Here is a 22,062-nt window from a genome sequence, read left to right on the forward strand (position 1 = left end):
AAAGTTTCTGAGGAGATTTCTGCAGTGCAAACTGGAGAACATGGCACCACTGCATGCCAGAAGCTCATCTTTCTGTCACCTCACTGTGTTTGTCACATTCCTGGAGGAACCAGGCACCAGAGACATGTACAGTACATTCAAACAAGACTTGATACTAATTTGATTTCCTCACTGCATTGATTTGGTGTGAGATATCCCATCTCCTCTGTGTGAGCAGTGGAGCAGGAGTGCTGTGCATTAGCTGTGCATAGCTGGGAGGTTGCAATAGGAAGCACAAACTCCACTGAGGCAGAGGAAGATTGTCCTTAACTAAGATGTGGAGGTGTAACCTATTTTTCCCATTCTCTGTATTCATTTTTAGCCAAATCGTGTTGGGGTGCACTCTGATAAAGTAAAATACCCTTTGCTACAAATGGCAGAGCAGAGGAAATGCTGGGGTGGAGGAGGAGGCACCTGGCTGGTTCTGCACATTTCCAATAAAATCTGTTCTCTGCTTTATTGAAGGAAAGCGTGGACCTGGGCGAGATCATGTTTTCCCTTTGTTATTTGCCAACTGCAGGTCGCCTCACCTTAACAGTCATTAAATGCAGGAATCTCAAAGCTATGGACATCACTGGTTACTCAGGTGGGTGTTTGGTGGCTGAGGAGGATCCCCTTGAAGCCACATCTCCTCCTCTTCCCTCACTCTACCCTCAATAGATGGTGGGTGAACCATCACAGGAAAACCTGAGAAAGCTTTGTCTGTGTTTCAAGTGCAAACAAAATTTTTAAAGTAGACAATTTGTCACTTTTTTCCCATCCCCTGGAGGGTCTGCAGGGTCAGAGCTCTGATCCATCTCTTGGCTTGGACACTTAGATCCCTTGTAACCCTTTATAGCCAGAATCAACTCTTTGACCCCAAGATCAGGAAAGGATCATGGCCCACCTGGGTAAATCCCACTGGAATGTGCATTCCCCTGTGCAGTGGCCAGCAGTCAAACCTGAGGATCACAGCCATCTATAGACTGTTTGCATTTGCAGTTTCAAAGAGCTGACTTGCAAATTTAGCACGCACAAATTCTGGTTTTCATCATAAAATCCAATTTCTTTTCCAGACACTAACTTCAGAGTATTTGAATTTCATTGTACAAAAAGCAGTAACAACAGAGACCTTTGCAAAAAATGTTTCTGCTCAGCTGGAGCTTAATGCCATATGAAATGTCTGAGAATTGAGACTTCAGGTGAAGCCAGCTCACCCTTTCTGCAATAATAATCATGCAGTGCTGGTTCTCTGGTGCCTGAAGTTCAGGTCACCACCCACACCAGTATGAGAAATGGAAGATTTTACTGGTCTGCAAATAAACTTTTTTCTAAAAGTCCATTTGAAGAGCACCTCTGGCTCATGGGAACTCACAGCCTATCCTCTGATAAAGCTGTTTCTATATTGCAAAAGTAACAAAACACATTTTCATCAACAAAAGGTCTTCTGTCTCTTCCTCCCTAGATCCATACGTCAAAGTGTCTTTGCTCTGTGACGGGCGAAGACTGAAAAAGAAGAAAACCACCATAAAGAAAAACACACTTAATCCCACCTACAATGAAGCAATAATCTTTGACATTCCCCCCGAGAACATGGATCAAGTCAGCCTCCTTATCTCTGTCATGGATTATGATCGGTAGGTGGGAGGCTCTGGAGAGCTGGAGGGGAGAGCATCCTATTGGGTGCAGATTTTCCAGCTCAAATGCAATTTTCCACAGTGTTTTCCATAGCCTCATGGCAGAACTCAGTGGTATCCACCTGTCTCTGGTGATATATTGCTACAGTGACATTGATATTTATGGTTATGGAAAAATAACGAGTTTGACAAGGCTGCTCCTTGCTTTATGGCATTTCCTTGAGCAAGTGCCACGTTCCCCTTGGTTATTTATTGTCCTGCAACCCATTTTAGAAAGCAAATAGTGTGAGCCCAAGCAGCTCTGGGTGTATGAATTATGTATTAATGAAGCTGGGGTTATTCTTGGGCACTGCTCACGCCTCTGTGTCTGGACTGACCTGCAGAAATAATTTAAAAGCTGCTGTAATTACCTGTGGTGGTGGCAGGGCTGGGGCAGACACCACAGCCCAGGCTCACCAGCAGCAGGGTCCAGGCTTTACCTGGCCAGGTTTGGGCAACCAGAGGGATGGAGGGATGGATGGATGGATGGATGGATGGATGGATGGATGGATGGATGGATGGGGGATGGATGAGGGATGGATGGATGGATGGATGGATGGATGGATGGATGGATGGATGGATGTACATCAGGAATAGGTAGGTGCATCCCTGTACCCTTTTATTGGGTGGACAGATGGATGGATGGCTGGAGGGAGGGAGGGAGGGAGGGAAGGAGGAAGGAAGGGAGGGATGGATGGATGGATGGGATGATGGGTGGGTGGATGGATGGGATGATGGATGGATGGATGGATGGATGGATGGATGGATGGATGGATGGATGGATGGATGGAGGGATGGATGGGTGGATGGAGGGATGGATGGATGGAGGGATGGATGGGATGATGGGTGGATGGATGGGTGGATGGTGATGGTGCTCCTTCTCTGCCGTTCCTCAGGGTGGGCCACAACGAGATCATCGGGGTTTGCCGCGTGGGGGTCAACGCCGAGGGCCTGGGCAGAGACCACTGGAACGAGATGCTGGCCTACCCCCGCAAGCCCATCGCCCACTGGCACCCGCTGGTGGAGGTGAAGAAATCCTTCAAAGAGGTGCGTGGGGGTGTCCTTCCCTCCCAGTGCCTGGGCTGGGCGGGACTGGGCTGGCTCCAGGCTTTCAGAGAGCTCCTGCTCTCGCCTGGGATTTTCTGAGCAGAGCTGAGGGAATTTTCTCACCAGAAATGAACTCTAGAAAACAAGCACTTCTGTATTGCCTCGAAATAGCTCCTTGAGCTTGCAAGCAAGACTGAGAAGAACTGTATTTACAGATGTGACTGTTACATTTTGGGTTTTTCTTTTCTTTTTCTTTTTCTTTTTTTTACTTTTCCTTTTTAAATTAGAAATTGAGAGCAGTAAGGAAAGAGAATGCTGCTCTGATTGCAGAACAAATTGTCCAGGGATATTGCCTATTTCAAGTTTCAATTTTTCATCCTAAAAGATTTTTCTGTTGACTCATCTCCGAGCCTTTGAGGGAGAATAAATAGAACAAATGTAATTGCTCTAAGCATCTCCAGAGAAAGAGATTGACTTGATGCAGCCCCAGATGATAAAATAGGGCTGAAATGCCTGGGTACCATTTCGACCATCTCTGGCATTTTCTTCCCCTTTGCACTCCAATTTCTCACGCTTCTGTGGAGCTCTTTGGCTTTGCCTGATTTAGGTCATAATTTCTGGAGGACAGAGATGTGGAAAAGGGCACACACGCATTTGACACTTCAAGTATGAGAACAAAGCACCAACATTTGAGGCCAGTGATACAATAATAAAGGCAATAAAGCCTCCCACTGTATCTGGGGCTGAGGAGGTATTTTCCCTCAAAGCCACAGAATAAGTACTTAACAAAAATCATCTCATTTTCCCCTTGAAGTTGAGTGCTGAGCTGTGCTGAAAGGCAGACACTGGGCTTGCTGAGACTCCACAGTACTGTGAATTAGTGTATAAACCCTGTCTTTCTGGGAAATCTGCTCTTTCCTCCAACAAGAAGGGGTGGGCAGACCCTGGCACGAAGTGCCCAGAGCAGCTCTGGCTGCCCCTGGATCCCTGGGAGTGCCCAGGGCCAGGCTGGACAGGGCTTGGGGCAACTTGGGATAGTGGAAGGTGCCCCTGCCCACGGCAGGGGGGTGGAATTGGATGATCTTTAAGTTCCAACCCAAACCATTGCACGATTAAGTCAGTTTGTGCTCAGTGCCCTCTGTCAGCCCAGGTTGGTTACACACAAAGAAAAACCTGGCAGTTGATAGTTTAGCTTAAGACACAGTGGAGGTGGATCTATCAGACAATAGACACCTGAAAATTTGCCTCCCTTGTTTGAGGTGATCTGTGAGCTCACCTTGAATCAGCACAGGGATCAGCTGTGCAGGGCTGGGGTGAGTCAGAGCAGAATTAAACCCCTGTGCACTTTGTGTGCAGTGCCAGCTCTGCCTTTGGGTGATGAGCAGCTCCAGGACTTCATTCCCCTGCCCCTGCTGGCCCTGGGCAGGAGCCACATCTGGGCAGGCTCTGAGTGTCACCTCCCACTGCCACAGGGGAGCTGGGCACCAGCAGCCACAAGGTTCAGAAATGGAATTGATCTCTCATTTGATCTCTTGGCATCTGTAGCACCTCACAGTGTGACACCAACAGCCATGGCTGACCCAGGGGCAGGAGCTCCTTCTCCAGGTTGCAATTTTTATGGCTTTACTGCACTATTTTTCAGATGCAGATGGAGTTTTGAAAGAAAAACTCCAGTAAAGTTTTTGAAAATCACTAAGAAAAAAGTAAAAAAGGCATTATTGTTATGATGAAACACAGAGAAACCAAGGAAGACATGGAAGATGACTCACCTTCTAAAATATACTTTGAAAACCATGGCTGAGCCCCCAAGACTCTGGAAAAAAACTGAGTGAATCATTTCACCCCTCAATGCACAGGTCAGGAGCTCTGCTTAAAAGGAAAGAAAAAGCCCTCTGATCATCTGCTCTGGTATTTCTGCCACAAACTGGTGCAGAGAGCCAGCAAGCAAATGGTCCCTGTGTTTATTTGCCCTTTTAGGTTTTAGCATTGCTGTCTGCAAATCCCCAGTGCAGCCTAAAAGAAAAACCAAACAGAAAAGGCACAGGCTCCTGGGGAGAAATTAATGGGAAATGGTATTTGTTGGTATACAAGACATTGTATCACCTTTTCCATGTTGTGTTTGGGTATCTTTGAGAAGAAATTTGGGGTTTTTGTCCTGTAATCCCAGCTCTGGGTCTCTGTGCAGCTGCTGCATCCTGCTGCTGGCTGTCTGTCCATCTGTCCTGAGCATGCTGGGGGAGAACTGCTGGCCCTTCATGCCTTCCTCACCTTTGTTGGGGTGACCTCAGGCTGTGCTGGCATCCTGAGCCATCATTTCCATCTTTCTCTTCGTCTTCTTCTTCCTCCTCTTCATCTCCTTCCTCTGCGAGCGCGTTTGTGCCGGGCAGCAGCAAATGGAGCATTTGCTTCCCAATTGATCCTCGTGATGGTCTCTGTGTGCTCTGACCATCAGTAGCAGCCTCTGGCTCCATCCAAATCTTCCCTGATTGAGTGCTTGACCTCAAACCAAGGCGAGGGAGCCGTGATTGAATTGTCCCTTTGATGTCTAAATGGAGGGATGCTGACTGGAGCTGCTCCAGGCACTGCCATCTCCCCTTGCTGTGGTTGGGGTCCCACACCCCTCCCCACCCCTCAGGAGGGAGAAAAGTGTGGAAATATGGAATTTCTTTGCTAACCAACACCCTGCCTGGTGCGCCTTGGAAAAGCTTTGGCCAGGAGAAGGAGCTCCCACCATATTTTGAGTACAGCTCAGAGTCACAATTTCTGGTGAATTTACCAGGAAAATGTCACCACAGCTGTGCTGCTTCAAGAGGATGGCCCAGTCCTGACCCCCTTACCCTGCCACAGCAGGGACGGACGGACGGACGGACGGACGGATGGATGGATGGATGGATGGATGGATGGATGGATGGATGGTTGTGTCCGTGGTGTTGGACCAACAGCCTCCTCCTGTATTGAGCCATGATTCTTTGTCCGCCATGAGGACCTGGGCAGCTCCAGCCTGTCCCAGCAGCCACAGTGCTGGGCTAACATGGCCCAACCCCTCATTTTTGTGCCACTTGGGCCCTTCCTCCATGAGCTGGTGCCGCTCCCTCTTTGCTTTCACTGCTGGAAAAGGCTCCAGTGAAAAGGGAAACACTTCAGATGCACATCATGTCTTTGGTTGCTCCATATTTATCAACAGTGAATAACAAACCATAATGACTGCACTTCTCTAATGACCATCATCATTAAAGAGGGAACATGGAGAACATGTGCAAATGAATCATTAATTACAGGCTTTTAAGCGCTATCCTCCTCACACAGATGTTCAGAAGGCGAGTTTCTGAGCAGAAAGGGAGAATCCCTCTTTGTGGGGTTGTTCTGGCAGTCAATTCTTCCCCTCAGCACAAGCTGTTCCCAGTGCTCAGCCCCGAGGCCCTGCTGGCAGCTGCTCCCTCCCCGGGTCCTCCAGCCACCGCACCCCTGTTCCTCCTGCATTCCTCCACCCATCAGCCAGGTTCAGGGCTGTGTGCACAAAGGGAAATAGAAATTACAGCTCGTTCTTCCAGGATTTGAAGGGAACTTCTGAAAACGGGGATTTTCCCTGTGATCTGTGAAAGACAAACCCTGGAATCGCGGGGTCGCGTCATCAGCGCGATGCAAAACGGGTCTTTGATGCTGCCAAGTGCCTCAGACATTCAACATTTATTGGTTTAAAAGCATTGCTCCAGATAAAAACTGGTAACTCTCCTGAGAGCCAAGTCATGCCCATAACGAAGAATAATTGTCTTTAAAGATAAGCCCTTCCAGACTTCTGGGTCAGTTTGATTTTGATTGAACTGGTCCCGGTTTCTGACTGTTGGCTGCACAGTCCATGGCTCACCTTTTCTAATTAAATGAAGGAAAAGTATCTCCAGGTTCCTCTCTGGTTGTTTGGACCTGTCCTTGGAAGAGTTTTCATCACATTTTTGGAGTAGCAACACTGTCATTGTCATGCAGACAGCGCAAGGCAAAGAGCATGGGAAGGCTCTGCCAAAAGCCCATTCCTGTTGTAATTTCTGCAATCTGTTCCCTGGCAATTCTCATGGGGAGGTTGTACCTGTATTATCAATTCCTCAGGGATTTTAGACATTTTTTTTGACATGAGAAGCATAGAGGAAAGTGTTTCCTTACCTTAAGGCAGCTGTTTGGCAGGATGAGCTTCTCATCTTCTTCATTCATTAATTTCTGCTCAGCCCTGATGAAATAGAGGCTGTTCAGTGCAAACCTGTGCAGTGAGTTACTTTACACTGACTGATCTCTTTGAGGAAGGAAATTGGCCAAATTGGCCACATTTTTGACCATTCCAAACCCATGGAGCATCTGCAAGGAGCTGCTTGCCCTGCTCAGCCTCCCTGTGAGCACCAGGCTGCTGTTCCCTTGTTTTCATTCAAGATGGTTTTGCCAAGGCAAGGGTGAGGTCTGGTTCCCCAAGTGGGTTTTCACCCAGAGAAATGAAATTCATACATGCTTAAACATTAATATCAGCCAGCAAAAAGTTTCTGCTGATGTGGGAGGGGAGGGAATTGATCCAGGCAGTGGAAATCCTGCCTCCCGTTGTCTCTGGGAGATTTCTATCATTTGTCACTGGAATTTAATATAACAAGATGGTGAGATGGGCAAGTGCTCAAAAGCTTCAGGAATAATGGGTTTGAATTATGATAATAGCCCCCAAGGCAGATGACAAATAATTTATGATCCCCTAAGTATGGCAAAAAAAAAAATGTTTGCTCCATCCACCGAGTCTCTGATCTGATTTTCCCTTTGAGAAATGTCTCTGGTGCTGTGGACAGAGCTGCTGTGGAGTAAAAATTAGCAGACTGGAAAGACTCAAGTACTCCTGAGCTTAGACAGTATTTTTAAACCAAAGAGACAACAGCAATAAAGCAAGGAAAAGCTGAGAGCACTTTGTCTTCACAGCACACACAGACACTGTTTATTTTCCTTTTTGTTTGGTTTTTTTTTTTTTTTTTTTTTGGTGAGGAATCCTCACAATTGAGAATTGATTTACAAAGCAATAAAGTAAATTGTTCAGCAATTCCTCCTGAGTGGTTAAACACGGGCATTGCATAAAATGGAACTTGTAGAGCAGAAGAGAGGCACAGCAGGGATGGGATGGGATCCATGGGATGGGATCCATGGGATGAGATGGGATGGGATGGGATGGGATGGGATGGGATGGGATCTGCAGATGGGATGGGATGGGATCCATGGGATGGGATCTGCAGATGGGATAGAATGGGATCTGCAGATGGGATGGGATGGGATGGGATGGAATGGAATGGGATGGGATGGGATCCATGGGATTGGATCTGCAGATGGGATGGGATGGGATGGGATGGGATGGGATGGGATCTGCAGATGGGATGGGATGGGATGGAATGGAATGGGATGGGATGGGATCCATGGGATGGGATCTGCAGATGGGATGGGATGGGATGGGATGGGATGGGATCTGCAGATGGGATGGAATCCATGGGGTGGGATGGAATGGATGGGAATCCTGAGGAAGATGAGATGGACAGCACAATGCAGGATTGGGAATAATCCCAGCCAACCTCTCCTGTTTGATTAACTTGATTTCTCCTCTGTCCCCAGTGGCACGGCCGGGCAGCGAGCTTCGACAGCCAGGGCTCCTGTCCCTCCCCCAAACCACCCCCCACACCATGATCTGGAGCAGGGACAGCAAAATGGGACTAAACCAAGTAATTTTTGCACTTGGCCTTCAGTCTCAGTGGTTGCTGAGGGGCGGTGGCAGCAGCGGGACTTTCCGGGTAGTTGTTCCTGCGTAAGTAAAGGTAGAAACCCGTTTTGTGGTCAAATATGTTTTTGTCTAATATGTCTCCCAAGGTGATGTTATTTTTGTGGCTTTTGCTGTACGGGTCTGTTTCCAGAGGGAGAAGGTGGACTGAGACACGTGCCGGGAGTTTGGTCTGTAAAATAATGTGTAAAATAGTTTTTAGTGTGTGAAAAGGCTGGAAAGGGGCCAGGAGGTGTCTGCAGAGAGCAGAGGTGGCCAGGACAGGGGACAGGGGACAGTGGCCACTGGAAAGCCGTGGCAGAAGATGGGAGAGACTCTTCCAAGCCACCAGCAGCTCCATCCTCGTGGTCAGCCCCAGCCCTGCAGAGTGTCCCCGGGTTTCCTGTTCATGTAGGGGTGTCCATGAGCTCTTAGAAGTTTGTGTAGTGTGTACCCCATAATTCCTTTTGTCATATATTTAAAAAATGCTGTTGATTCCTCAGGAGGGGAACCCTGGGTTTTTTCCCCTGTATCTGAAATCTCCCCAGAGCTATTTGCATGAACAGTTTCTTCAGCCCCCTTTGTAGCTGCTGCTCATCCCCCAGGACATCCCCACGTTATCTGGAGTGGAGGAAACAGTGCGGCCACAGGTGGGATTCAGAAAAAAGTGGGAAGATTTTACTTACCCATTTTACTTTACCCATTTTAGAAATGGGTACAGCCCTGCATGACCACTGGGTCTCCATTTCTTATCTCATCCAAGTAATAATGGGTGACCCAAGGGGCAAAGGGAATTACATAAACATGACTGATGCTAAAAAAGCTTCCAAACTTTTTTTCTAAAGACTGTCAGCACTTTCTTAAGGAATAAAGTTTCTCAGCCCAAGCCCTGAAGGAAGGTCAAGTTCTGGGAAAAAAAAAATGAAGCTTTGCTGGTTCTTTGGCTGTAGAAGCCAAGAATGAATTTAGAATATCCCAAGCACTGGCTTTACAGCTAAATCAGCTGATCTTTATCAGCCAGCTGTGGATTTTGGACACTTTCTCATCCTGGATTTTTCTCTGAGTTAAGAAGCGTGTTAGTGCTGTTTATTCCACCCTAATTAAATTAGGCAAAAGCAAATATTTTAGTTTGGAGGCAGAATTTGTGAGCGAGGCAGCCTCAGGTTAGCAGGACTGTGTTCATCAGCCCCAATCCTCAGGTCAGCTTCAGTTCCCATTTTCCCAAATGTCACCACGTCACCCCTGGCTGCACATCAGGGCTGGCACAGAGGGCTGTTTGCATTGCTCCTGGGTGAGATGAATCCTTTGTTCAGTGAAGGGTAAATACATCATTCCTCATCACACCTTGTGTCTTAATTCTCTTTATGTGCCACATGCTATAGGAGCAGAAACTCAATAAAATGATTTGATTTGTAAGTGCTGCCCTGTCTGGTGGAATATTTCCTCCTGTGGGAGCAGGAATTGTGGGTTGTGTGGTTTTGGATGGGTGCAGTGATCACAGAGGGTGCCATAAAAATGTGACAATGGCAGAGCCTGGCATGGTGTGGGGCTGGGCAGGGGCACGCTTGGCATTTGGAGCAGACCTTGGCTCTGCAGCCCCTGCATGGGCTGGGACAGCCACACCATCCCAGGGACAGCCCCTGCAGCAGCAAAAAGTGCATTCCAAGCACACTGCCACAAAAAAAAGTGGTAAAAGGGCATTGGTTTCCCAGCACAGAGTGTTCTGAGAGCTTCTGCTGGGGAGCAAGGGGAGGACAACCTTCCTGAGACCATCATCCTTCCTGTGTTTAATTAAGGGGATGAGTTTCTGGCCATTAAAACTGATTGACTGGGTGGGTCAACCACTGCCCACGAGCCCCTGGACCTTTGCCTGAGCTGGAGGAGCCTCAGGGGAGCAGGGCAATGAGCTGGCAGTGCCTCTGGCAGGTTGGCAAACCAAAGGACAAGACGTCCCCAGAAGAAGCCACAGCAGTCCCAGCTGGTGGCACTTGACAATCATTAATTGCAGCAACCCACTCAAATCCTTTTCTTCTCTAATCCAGGCTTTTTGGTTTTGGTTTTCTCTGTATAATCTCCATCTTTTATCCATTCTCCTTGTTATCGAGGATTTAGTCAAAACATACGTGGGGTTTGACACAAAGCTGCTATTTTTAATCCTTGCTTCACACAGATAATCAATTTCCACTCAATACTGGCTGTCACTTGCATTGCTGGAAAACTGGATCTCACGTTAGTGAATAACACCCACGCCTGCTTGGCTCAACCCCCCCCTTCATTTATATTTTAAATGCTGAGGTTTTGCCACATCCCTCAGCCAGGGGATAATCAGCCCATTGTGTGTTTGTCACTGGGGGGGATTGGTCACACTCATGGGGATGAGCTCCACACACCAGAGCAAACACTTCCCTTCCATCCAGGGGGGAATCAGAGCCCTGGGAAGCAGCTGAGCCCAGCACAAGTGCCATGCCAAGATTTGTTGAGTTGTTTTCTTGCTCCTCACTTGCTGCTCTTGACCCTGTAATAGCAACTCATAGAGACATTTCAATTATTTCCAAGCAAAATAAGGAGGGTCACCCCAGGGCCACGTCCCACAGGAGGCTTGGCCATGCTGGGGCTCCTTTGAAAGTCCCTGCAAAGGGGAGGATGCTGCTGCAAGCAGCCACAAATGAATAGTCTGTTTTATTGAGTAGCGCAAGCAAAATAAACACATGGAGCATTCCCAGACCTTCCTTTCATTTTTTTTTCCCTCCTTTCTCTTCAGTTTTAGTCTCCCAGTCTCCATTTTCATCAACGACTGGCTGGGGCTGCAGGGAGGGCAGGGGACACTGCAGGGAGGGTGGCCAGGGTTGGTTTCATGTGGGGACTCAGGGACAAGGGAAATCCCACGGGTCCAGCTCACTGCAAGGGCTCAGAGGGCTGGGAACTGTCCCAGCCTTGCTCCTTCCCACCAACTGAACGACAAAATGAGTTGTATCTGAGAAAAAATGGTGGAAAACATCCAGTGGGAAGTGAGTTCCAGGCATGAAATTCCAGACTGGTTTGGGTTGGAAGGGACATAAAAATCCATCTCATTCCACCCCTGCCATGGCAGGGACACCTTCCACTGTCCCAGGGTGACCCAAGCCCTGTCCAGCCTGGCCTTGGGCACTTCCAGGGATCCAGGGGCAGCCACAGCTGTGCCAGGGCCTCCCCACCCTGCCAGGGAGGAATTCCTTCCCAATATCCAGCCAGGGTGATATTCTCCACCGCTGGCTTCCCACTGATCCCATCATTGTGTGATGAGCTTTCTTTCATACATCAGCAACACATTTGTTTGGCAAAGGGGAGAATCTTGTCATAACAATTCATATTTAGTCTCCAAATGTGGCCTTTAATTGCTAATTACAGAATGCTACTCGCAGGTTGGCAAATCACACACACCAAAAAGAAAAAGCCAGGGAGGAAGAAAACAATTGGGGGTTTATAAGGGCTAAAGAAATAAACAAACATGGTCTTTAATTATCTTAAGGTTAAAAATAGCAGCTGAGAAATAAATGTAACTCCAATATTGATGTTGAAGGGGGGTATGTCACAGCTGCCACAGCATGGCTGTCCCCAGGGCTGGGAATCACTAATTCTGCAGGGAGTTTGTGGGAACAAGAGTGGCAAAGCCCACCAGGATGGCAGGGGCTGCAGACAGGGGCTGACAGCTGGGGGCTCTGGGGCTCTGGGTCTCAAACGCAGCTTTGGGATGCTGGGAGCAGCAGAGAGGGCAGAGCAGGGACAATGGATCTCACCACCCCCAAGGGTGACCCAGAGGGGACAGACAGGGCTTTGTGGGCACCTCCCAGGGCCCAGGTCTCTGGCAGGAGCAGCTTTGTGTGCTTTGATTTCTATTTTATTTTATTTCTTCACAAACTTTTTATTTACACATAATTCTTGATTAGCCTGTAAAGAGCATTCAGTCAATGGGCTCAGTCCCAGTCCTCCTTCAGTCTTCAGTTCAAGCAATGTCAGCCCAGATAATTTTATCTTTGCTTGCAAGATAATAAATTGGACAGAAAATTATATATAGCTCATTGGAGAAAATTGCAGCCCTGATCCTTGAGATCCTGATCTCAGTCTCTGTTTGTTCTTCACTTTTACGACTTCTGTTATTTGCCCTCCTAATTGTGTCTCTAATTAGGCAACCCCAGACTTCTCAATCTCATTTTGCCAGAGGTTTTCTCCCCCAGGGGCCTCATTGTTCTTCCTGCCATTTAAGATTATCCATCAGTACAGTTGTGCACTTATTTAAATGCCAGGTCAGGATCTCATCTCTGCTGTGAGTTCCTCACTCAAGGATGTTCTCCCTGGGCCTGCAAACCCTGGCTGCCATTTCCAGGGACTCTCAGCTCCTCCCTGAACAAGCCCAAGGGGCACAGGGGGTGGGATGCTCCTCCCTGCGCTGGGTATCCCAGGAGAGCTGGGCTGTCTCTGCACACTGCAGGAGACGCCAGCTGGATTAGGACACGGGGGAATGGTTTTAAACTAAAGGAGAGGGGATTAATTTAGACATTAGGAAGGAATTCCTGGCTGGGAGGGTGGGCAGGCCCTGGCACAGGGTGCCCAGAGCAGCTGTGGCTGCCCCTGGATCCCTGGGAGTGTCCAAGGCCAGGCTGGACAGGGCTGGGAGCAGCCTGGGACAGTGGAAGGTGTCAGGATTGAAACTGGATGAGCTTTAAGGTCCCTTCCAACCCAAACCATCCTGTCATTTTGTGATTCACTTGGCAATGAGAAGTGATGCAGTTTGCTCCTTTGCTGGGGTGAGCATCACTCCAAAATCCACTTTGACAAGAAGCCAGAGCTGCAGGTGAGCCTGGGAGAAGTGGAATTTGTCTCCTCTTTGCAGATGCACAGGCTTGGATATTCCGGATTTCTGTCCAAGAGCCAGAGGCATCCCAGGAGTCCTGACTGACTCTCAAACCCTGCAGCCTTCATCAGCAGTGCTACTTAAATGTACAAGAAATGTCTTTTTTTTTCCTGGACTTTTCCCAAAGATAATTTGTAATTATATTTTACAGCTTTATATATATATATATATATATAAAAGACAGTGCATTAGTCATGCAAATATAATTACATATTTTACGTTCCCGTGTCATTTTTAATTAAAAACATGGTATTTAAAGCACGTACATCTCAAAAAACCCAGTATAGGCTTCTATTAAAAATGCAGTTGGTTAAAGCTAATGAAGTACCTGGATGGGCCAGGACAAACAGAGCCTGCTCTGTTGCCGTGGGAACAGCCAAGAGCACCCGAAATACCGGGGAAAATGTGGCTGGGGACAGAACCAGCCCCAACCCCAACCCCAGTGGCCTTTTCCTGGCTGAAAATGTGACTGGGGACAGAACTCTCAGGCTCTGAGTTGCTGAAATGGCTCCCGAGGTATTAAAAAGTCTTTTTTCCCAGCCCGCGCTCAAATAAGAAGTCAGGATTCCTCTGCTCTGGTTTTCAAGGTTGTTTATTTTCTTTTATCTGTCACATTCTTTCTCTGACCTGCTCAGATCCGTCTGGCAGGTCAGTTCGTGGCACACTGACTGCCCTTGGGGTGGTGTTGGCTTTTTATACTAAGAACTACCTGTACTTTATTTACAATAATTTTCAAATAGCTATCACCTATGTTAGACAGTCTGTCTCTACTCTAAACCAATCCAAAAGTGTCACCATCACAGCAGAAGATGGAGGACAAGAAGAAGAAGGAGAAAGACAGGACATGCCCACATTCCTCCATCTTGCCTCCTGAAACCCCATTCTAAAAACCCCAAAATTCTACTTTTCCACCCTGTGGTAAATTCACTATCATTCTACTCAAACCCTTGTGGCTTGTAACTCTTCCCACAAAGTTGGTGATTGTTTCCATGGGTTAAAATCGAAGGCACAGGTGTTTGTGACTCCGTGCCAAGGTCTCTGAGCCCTTTTCCAGGGTCTCGAGTCCTCCAGGGCAGTCAGAGGAATTTCCTGGGTTCCGACAGAGAATCAGCCCCAACCCCAATCCCAGCGGCCTTTTCCTGGCTGAAAATGTGACTGGGGACAGAACCAGCCCCAGTCCCAGTGGCCTTTCCTGGCTGAAAATGTGATTGGGGACAGAACCAGCCCCAGTCTCAGTGGCCTTTCCTGGCTGAAAATGTGATTGGGGACAGAACCAGCCCCAGTCCCAGTGGCCTTTCCTGGCTGCCGTGCCAGCTGTGGCACATCTGGGCCAGATCCCATCTCCCAGGGCTGGAGGAGCTGTCGGGAGTGGTGGAGTGGCCATCCCAGTGCTGGAGCCCCACAGGAATGCGACATCAATATTGGAGTTACATTTATTTCTCAGCTGCTATCTTTCCCCCTAAGATAATTAAAGATCACGTTTGTAGCCGCATTTTCCTTCACAGAGAAAAGCAAGGCACAACTTCCCAAGGATATTTCTGGGGTTCACATTCTCTGGACCTCAGAGAAAGAAAGAACAGTTCTTATCTCATTTACTGCTCCTGTGTTTTGGAACAAGTGGAATGCATTGTGGAAGATTGTTTACCTGAAGGGAATTGGGAACTGGATTCTGGTTTTGATTCACTGACCAGTTGAATCCAGGTGTGGGGGGGGACTGTGGGCTGACAGTCATGAGATGCTGGGCAGTGGAGTGGAGGTGGGTGCTTGTTCAGGTTCAGTTTAGATGCAATGTAATGTAATATAGTATAATATAGTATAATAAAGTAATTAATTAGCCTTCTGATATCCATGGAATCCTCCTCATCATTCCTCCTGGACGTCGGGCAAAAATATCACCAAAACACATTTGTTTATTTCTTAAACCCTTATAAACCCCCAATTGTTTTCTTCCTAATTGTTTTGGGGTTTTTTTTCTGTTTGGTGTGTGTGATTTGCCAACCTGCGAGTAGCATTCTGTAATTAGCAATTAAAGGCCACATTTGGAGACTAAATATGAATTGTTATGACAAGATTCTCCCCTTTGCCAAACAAATGTGTTGCTGATGTATGAAAGAAAGCTCATCACACAATGATGGGATCAGTGGGAAGCCAGCAGTGGAGAATATCACCCTGGCTGGATATTGGGAAGGAATTCCTCCCTGGGAGGGTGGGGAGGCCCTGGATCCCTGGAGGTGCCCAAGGCCAGGTTGGATGGGGCTTGGGGCAGCCTGGAAGGGATTTGAGCACCAGGCATCAGCGGGGAACCATCCCAGAGCCAGGTGGAGGATGGGAGTGCGACCCAGCCATCCAATTCACACATGCAAATACTTCTTCTGGCTCGTTAATTGCTTCCGAAGTGGAAGATTTCTCCTAATCTCCCATTAGCAGCTGCACATCCCTCTCCATTTCAAATTGCCGTGCTTGAGGCTTTGTGGCTGTCGGCAGGGACCGAGTGGAGGAGCGGTAATTTTGGTAATTTTTTAATTAAGTCGCTTTGCCGGCGCTGCTCTCGGATGTCTGAGAGAGACGAGGGAGGATTTTGCTGCTGATTTCCTGGAGAACCCCCTGCCCACTCCTCTGGGACACCCCACCAAGTGTCCCTGTCCTGGTTCTGCTCTGCACCAGCCCAGGGGGACCCAGGCAGGTCCTGGCAGGGTGATGTCAGAAGCCAGGACATCTCTGCCTGTCTTGGATGGCTCAAACCCCTGCCAGGGGCTCAGAGACCTTGGCACAGAGCCCAAGACACCTGTGCCTTTGATTTTGACCCATGGAGCAAGTTACCATCTTTATATGAAGAATTCCAAGTCAAGGGAGTTTAAGTAGAATAATGGTTTGTCACAGGGTGAAAAGTAAAATTTTGGGGTTTTAGAATGGGGGTTCGGGGTCCCAAGATGGAGGAATTTGGGCGTGCCCCTGTCCTTCTTCTTTCTTCTTCCTAACCTCCACCTTCTGGGTGATGGTGGCACTTTTGGATTGGTTTAAGGTGGAAGCTCACTGTCTAACATAGGTGATAGGTATTGGTAGGTATTTAGTTATGGTAAATAATGTACATGTAGTTTTTAGTTTGAAAGACAACACCACCTCTGAGGGTGGTCAGTGTGCCTCTGTCTGACCTGCTGAACGGACCTTGGCAGGCCAGAGAAAGAATTTTATAGTAAAAAAATTTTATGAAAAGTAAAAATAAATTATAGTAAAAAATTTTATGAAAAGTAAAATTTTGGGGTTTTAGAAGGGGGGGACATAAAAGTCAACACCACCTCCGAGGGTGGTCAGTGTGCCTCTGTCTGACCTGCTGAACGGACCTTGGCAGGCCAGAGAAAGAATTTTATAGATAAGAAATAATAAACAACCTTGAGAATGAGAACAGAGGAATCCTGACTCCTTCTTCGACTGCAAGGCTGGAAAAAGAGACTTGTACATATCTCAGAGTCACTCTGACCAGCAGAAATCCTGAGAGGTGAAACCCCCCTGAGCGCCTCTGCCCCAAAGGCAGCGGCACAGGGAGCAGCTCCCACCTCCTAGAGATGATTTAACGGGGTTTTTCTGGGATGTGATGGTTGCAGGAATCAGGAGCACCTTCCTGCCTGTTGCATGACCTGGGCTTTGCCTAATGACCTCGAATTGCTGCTCTGCTGGCTCCCAGGGAGCTGCTGCCTCTGCAGGGATGCTCCACCTGCTCCTGAGTGCTGAGGGAATTCTCCCCTCCTTCCCCAGGATCCCACACGGATGTGGGGCATTCTCCTCCTCTGGCTGCTCATTGGGATCATGGATTATTTAGTCTCCAGACTAAAGGGATGGTGCTGCCATGGATCAGGCCCTTCCCAAGCTCATCCCTCCAGGACAATGCCACTCGTGAGGGCTCTGCTGCCCTGGGGTTCTCTTGGATGCGAACAAAAGTTCCTGGCAGCAGGAATGGAGCTGATGATGCAATTAAAATAATTATTTCCTAAACCTGCACGGCCCTGCCAGCCTCTGGAAGTGGCTCTTGCAGTGAAGAGGAGAATGGAGGGCTCAGAGCCGCCTGGTTTGCCAGCACACAGCTGAGCATCCCAGGGGATGATGACACTACACCCCAGCTGTGCAAAATTTCATGGCATTTATTGGGACTGATGTCTCTTGATTAAATTATACTTCTTTCTTCATTTATTCTCTAACAAGCTGAACATTTCAATTTCCCAGGCAAGCCCAGGTCAGGAATGGGAGGAGGTGGCAGCTGACACTGATATTGAGGGGGCTCAGTTGGAGAGGAATACTTCTCATTTAAACCTCTGATTTCCTGAAAACCTGCACTCAGGGAGGAATTGACAATTCAGAGCTGAAGCTGAGAGCTGCAATCTCCTGCAGAAGCTGCTCACAAAGCCAAGTGTGGCTCCATGGCCTGTGTGGTGCCAAAAATCCCCCAGGTTGCAAAGCTTGGAGCAATTTTAGGTTAAAAGGGAATCATAGAATCATGGAATGGCTTGGGTTGGAAGGGACTGTAAAGATTATCCAGTTTCAGCCCCCCTGCCATGGGCAGGGAATCAGACCTTTCATTTTTCCTCCCCTGAGCAAATCCATGGAAGTGCTAATCTTAGCACTATTTTCATTTACAAGGGTTAGGAGGTAATTTAGGAGAAATCCGTTTAGCTGAGCAATTAGCAAGTCAATAACACACTTCTGCATTTTATTAGAAAAGGAAAAATTGATAATTTCTGTTTGTTTTGACCCTACCTCTGCAGCAATGGCAGCAATTTTCCAGGATAATCCCAGTTACCATGGTTATATCTCGTTATATCTCCCTCCAGGACCTTGGCCACCTACAGCAGGAGGACACAGCAGCATGGGCAGAGCCAGGGCTGCTGTGCTGGGGGGAAACTGCTCCAAACCCCCAAATTCTGCACCCCTGTGCCACCCCAGCCTCCCCTGCCCTGCCTGCACCACTCCCCCTTCCCCAGCCAGCAGATGGGAAGTCAGGAGGGCTGGGAACCCCAAATTTGCTGCTGTCTCCCCGCTGGGGATGAGGGATTGAGGGGCAAAGAGATAAAAAAATCTCTACTGATATTTCTTGGAGTGCACTCACAATCCCTGAGCTGCAGCACTGGGAAAGAGACCCCAGCCCTCCTTTCCCAGGGAGAGTCACTTCACCCCTCAGCACTTTTGCCTCAGGAAGAGGGATTAAAGCAGAAAATTCAGATCCATTCCAAAAAAGCACTGGGGAGCTGATTTTGAGAGGCAAGAAATTAAAGAACTGCTTAGCTGAATAGCTGAGCTGGTATTTTTCTGTCCTCAGGAAACAACTTTGATATAACAGCATTAGTAATAATAACACCCCAAAGAAAATGCTGGTGAAATCATGTAGAGCCTGCAGGATGTGTGAAATCCCTGGGATGGGGTGTGGGTCTCCCTTGTGTCAGCAAAATCCTTCCTGGAGGGGATGGAGACACATTACCACCACTGGGAGCAGCTCAGGGAGAATAATCCATCTTGATCAAAGAACCAAAATAGCAGAAAAAATCTGTTAGTAAATGAAACTGTCCAGAAAATCTTGAAACTTGGTGTGTCACAAGCCAGTGCTCCTCTGACAGGGCTGTGAGCTCCCTCTTTGAAGGCTTTATTTTTATTCCTCCTTTCCAGAGGGAAGGAAGGAGCAGGCAACACTGGGAAGGATGAATGAGAGGAGCCTGGGCATCCCCAGGCTGGCTGGGTCAATGGGGATCCAGATGTGCAGGGCCCCTGTCATTCTGCAAAATTCAGCTTTTAAAAGGAAATTTTAGTTGTGTCCCTTCCTTTGGGAAGGTGCAGCAGGAGGGGAGGGCAGGGGGTGTGAGGTCTCTGGAGGGTTTGGGGGGCTGAGGAGGGAGGAGAGGAGCTGATGATGACACTACACCCCAGCTGTGCAAGATTTCATGGGATTTTTTGGTACTGGTGTCTCTTGATTAAATTATATTTCTTTCTTCATTTATTCTCTACCAAGCTGAACATTTCAATTTCCCAGGCAAGCCCAGGTCAGCAGTGAGAGGAGGTGGCAGCTGACGCTGATATTGATATTGAAGGGGTCAATCCTGCCATGGAGGATTTGCAGGAGCTGGTTTGGGGTCTGAGGAGGAGAAGTGGGGCAGGGGGAGGTGGGGATGGAATGGACCCAGCTGGGACATGTTACAGAGGACATGAAACAACACGAGCACACACACACTGCTCTTCTTAAGGTGAAGGAAAGGGAAGATTATTTTTTGACTCCAACATTTATAGTTTTCTAAAAGAGACAGTGGATTGGAGGGTGAAAGTGCCACCTCTGCCATGACACTGGACAAACGAACAGTTTATTAAATTTCTTCTCTTTCATGAAAGAATGCAAAACAGTCAGGTTTTTACAGAAGGTGTGTGAGAAATTTGCTACAAGAATGTAAACATCAGAAGGCTTAGAAAATCTTAAAAAATCAGGGCAACAGGGGCACAATGTGCCCATCCTGAGATCTCAACAGAGCACCAGGATCTCCACCAGGCTGTGGCTGAGGGGGCCCAGGGCTCTGTCCCTGGCCAGGCCAGCTCCAGGTGAGGGGCACATCTGCCACCTCCCCTGGCACCCCCCAGTCCTGTCCCCAAAGGAGGGACACAAAGTGTCCCACAAAGTGCTCTGCAGGTCCCTGGGCTCACTGACAGTGCCAAAATGAGAAATGTCAGAGCTGGGCTGGAGCACACAGGCCAAACCCCTGTGCCCCATCGCAGATCCCCCTGCCAGAGGGACGATGCAGGAACTGTTTTGGTGAATGCGGTTTTGCTTCCTCTGCACTTCCATTAGGAGATGCTGAGGACTGGCTGCCTCTCCGTGTCCCTTCTGGCATGTCCCCAAGCCCTGTGTCCTCCCAGCCCTGCTGGGAACCCCTGAGGGGAGATTTTCTGCCTCCCTTCGCAGCTGGTGTGGGATGAGTTTCACCTCAGCCAGATGTTCTGTGGGCAGCAGAACCTATTTGAAGTTAAAAGCCAGTGATTAGAGTTGCCAACCAGCCATTAAGGAAGTATTAAATGGAGAATTATCCCCCTCTTCCTGTTTCAATACAATGGGAGCTTCATAATGCACTTGTTTAAGTTGCCTGGTTTTAATTTTAGTTCCCCCGTTTCCAACAGGACACACTGAGCCACCATTTCACTTTATCAATTGCTCCTGTGAGCTGGAAAAGAGTCAGGGACGGGAATAAAGTCAATATCCTTGAGAATGAGACAAAGGAGAAAAAATTAGCCCAAAGATCTGAGTTTCTCTTTCTCACTGATAACACAACTTCTCAATTTACTTGCCCAGATTGCCTTGCAAAGAGGAGCATTTTTCAAGAGGAGCAGAGATGAAAGGGATTATTACTTCTAGAGGCTCTTCTTTAAAGAGATAAAGTATTTGGCAATTAAAGCCCAGGGAGCTGCAGACTCGGGGGAGGGCTGGAGCAGCCCCATTAGCATCTTTTCCACTGCCCCCTCCTTTGGGAAAGGATGATCCCAGTGCCTCTGGGCTGACTGTGGGGCCACCTCCTCCTGCAGCCCTGGGAGGGGGGACAGGAGCAATGCTGGCCCCAGAGCTGCCCCCATTTGGGGCTGAGCAGAACCACGGGCAGGGAATGAAGGAATGAAGGTTTTCCACAGCTTTCTGTGGGGAAGAGGCTGCCCATGCCAGCCCCAGGTGAGCACCTGCACAGCACCAGGCAGTTTCTGCCACTGGAGACCCTGAGTCAAGGCTGAGTTTTCCTGAGAATCTGTCAGCGCAGCAGGAATGGTGGGAGGGCAGAGGCAGCTGGGAGCAGCCACAAAAATCCATTTCCACACAGGACAGAGGGAGCTGAGGCAGCCCTGCCAGGGTCCCTGCATCCCATTTGGATCCCTGTATCCCACCAGGGCCCCTGGAACCTGCTGGAAGTTCCCTGCATCCCACCAAGGTCCCTGGAACCTGCTGGAAGTCCCTGCATCCTTTGGGATTCCTGCATCCCACCAGGGATCCCTGGACCCTGCTGGAAGTCCCTGCATCCCACTGGGGTCCCTGCATCCTTCTGGGGTCCCTGGAACCTGCTGGAAGTCCCTGCATCCCACTGGGGTCCCTGCATCCTTCTGGGGTCCCTGGACCCTGCTGGAAGTCCCTGCATCCTTCTGGGGTCCCTGCATCCTTCTGGGGTCCCTGGAACCTGCTGGAAGTCCCTGCATCCCACTGGGGTCCCTGCATCCTTCTGGGGTCCCTGGACCCTGCTGGAAGTCCCTGCATCCCACTGGGGTCCCTGCATCCTTCTGGGGTCCCTGGACCCTGCTGGAAGTCCCTGCATCCCACTGGGGTCCCTGCATCCTTCTGGGGTCCCTGCATCCCACCAGGGATCCCCGGGTCCCATGGAGGGGCTGCTGCTCCCACTGGGGCTCCTGGCTGGGTTTGAGCAGTGCCAGGGTGGCTGATGGGGACAATCCACACCCCTGAGGGCACCAAGGGCTCTGACAACTGCCCCAGCTGTGGCACAGCCTTTGCTTTCTCCCCATGGGGCCAATAATTACTTAAACAAGTGAAGAAAAGGAATTGATGACCCCAGCAGGAGATGAATTCTGGCACCTGCAGGGCTCCATGGGGCTGGGGGTGTCCATGCCATGGCAAGCAGGACCCTGTGGCCCTGCTGCTCCTCTCTCCCAGC

General features: G+C 48.9%; 1 protein-coding gene across 1 annotated transcript in view; it reads left to right on the forward strand.

Annotated features, from left to right (window-relative positions):
- The window catches only part of SYT6 (synaptotagmin 6), a 36,757-nt gene extending 26,839 nt beyond the window's left edge, over positions 1–9,918 (forward strand). The window contains exons 4-7 of the mRNA XM_036398534.2: positions 505–625; positions 1,484–1,655; positions 2,591–2,741; positions 8,361–9,918. Coding sequence (XP_036254427.1) covers positions 505–625; positions 1,484–1,655; positions 2,591–2,741; positions 8,361–8,432 — 516 coding nt within the window. The 3' untranslated portion in view covers positions 8,433–9,918. The remainder of the gene's footprint in view (positions 1–504; positions 626–1,483; positions 1,656–2,590; positions 2,742–8,360) is intronic.
- Positions 9,919–22,062: the final 12,144 nt, after the last annotated feature.

This window comes from Molothrus ater, chromosome 25, assembly GCF_012460135.2.
Source record: "Molothrus ater isolate BHLD 08-10-18 breed brown headed cowbird chromosome 25, BPBGC_Mater_1.1, whole genome shotgun sequence".
NCBI classification, from domain to species: domain Eukaryota; kingdom Metazoa; phylum Chordata; class Aves; order Passeriformes; family Icteridae; genus Molothrus; species Molothrus ater.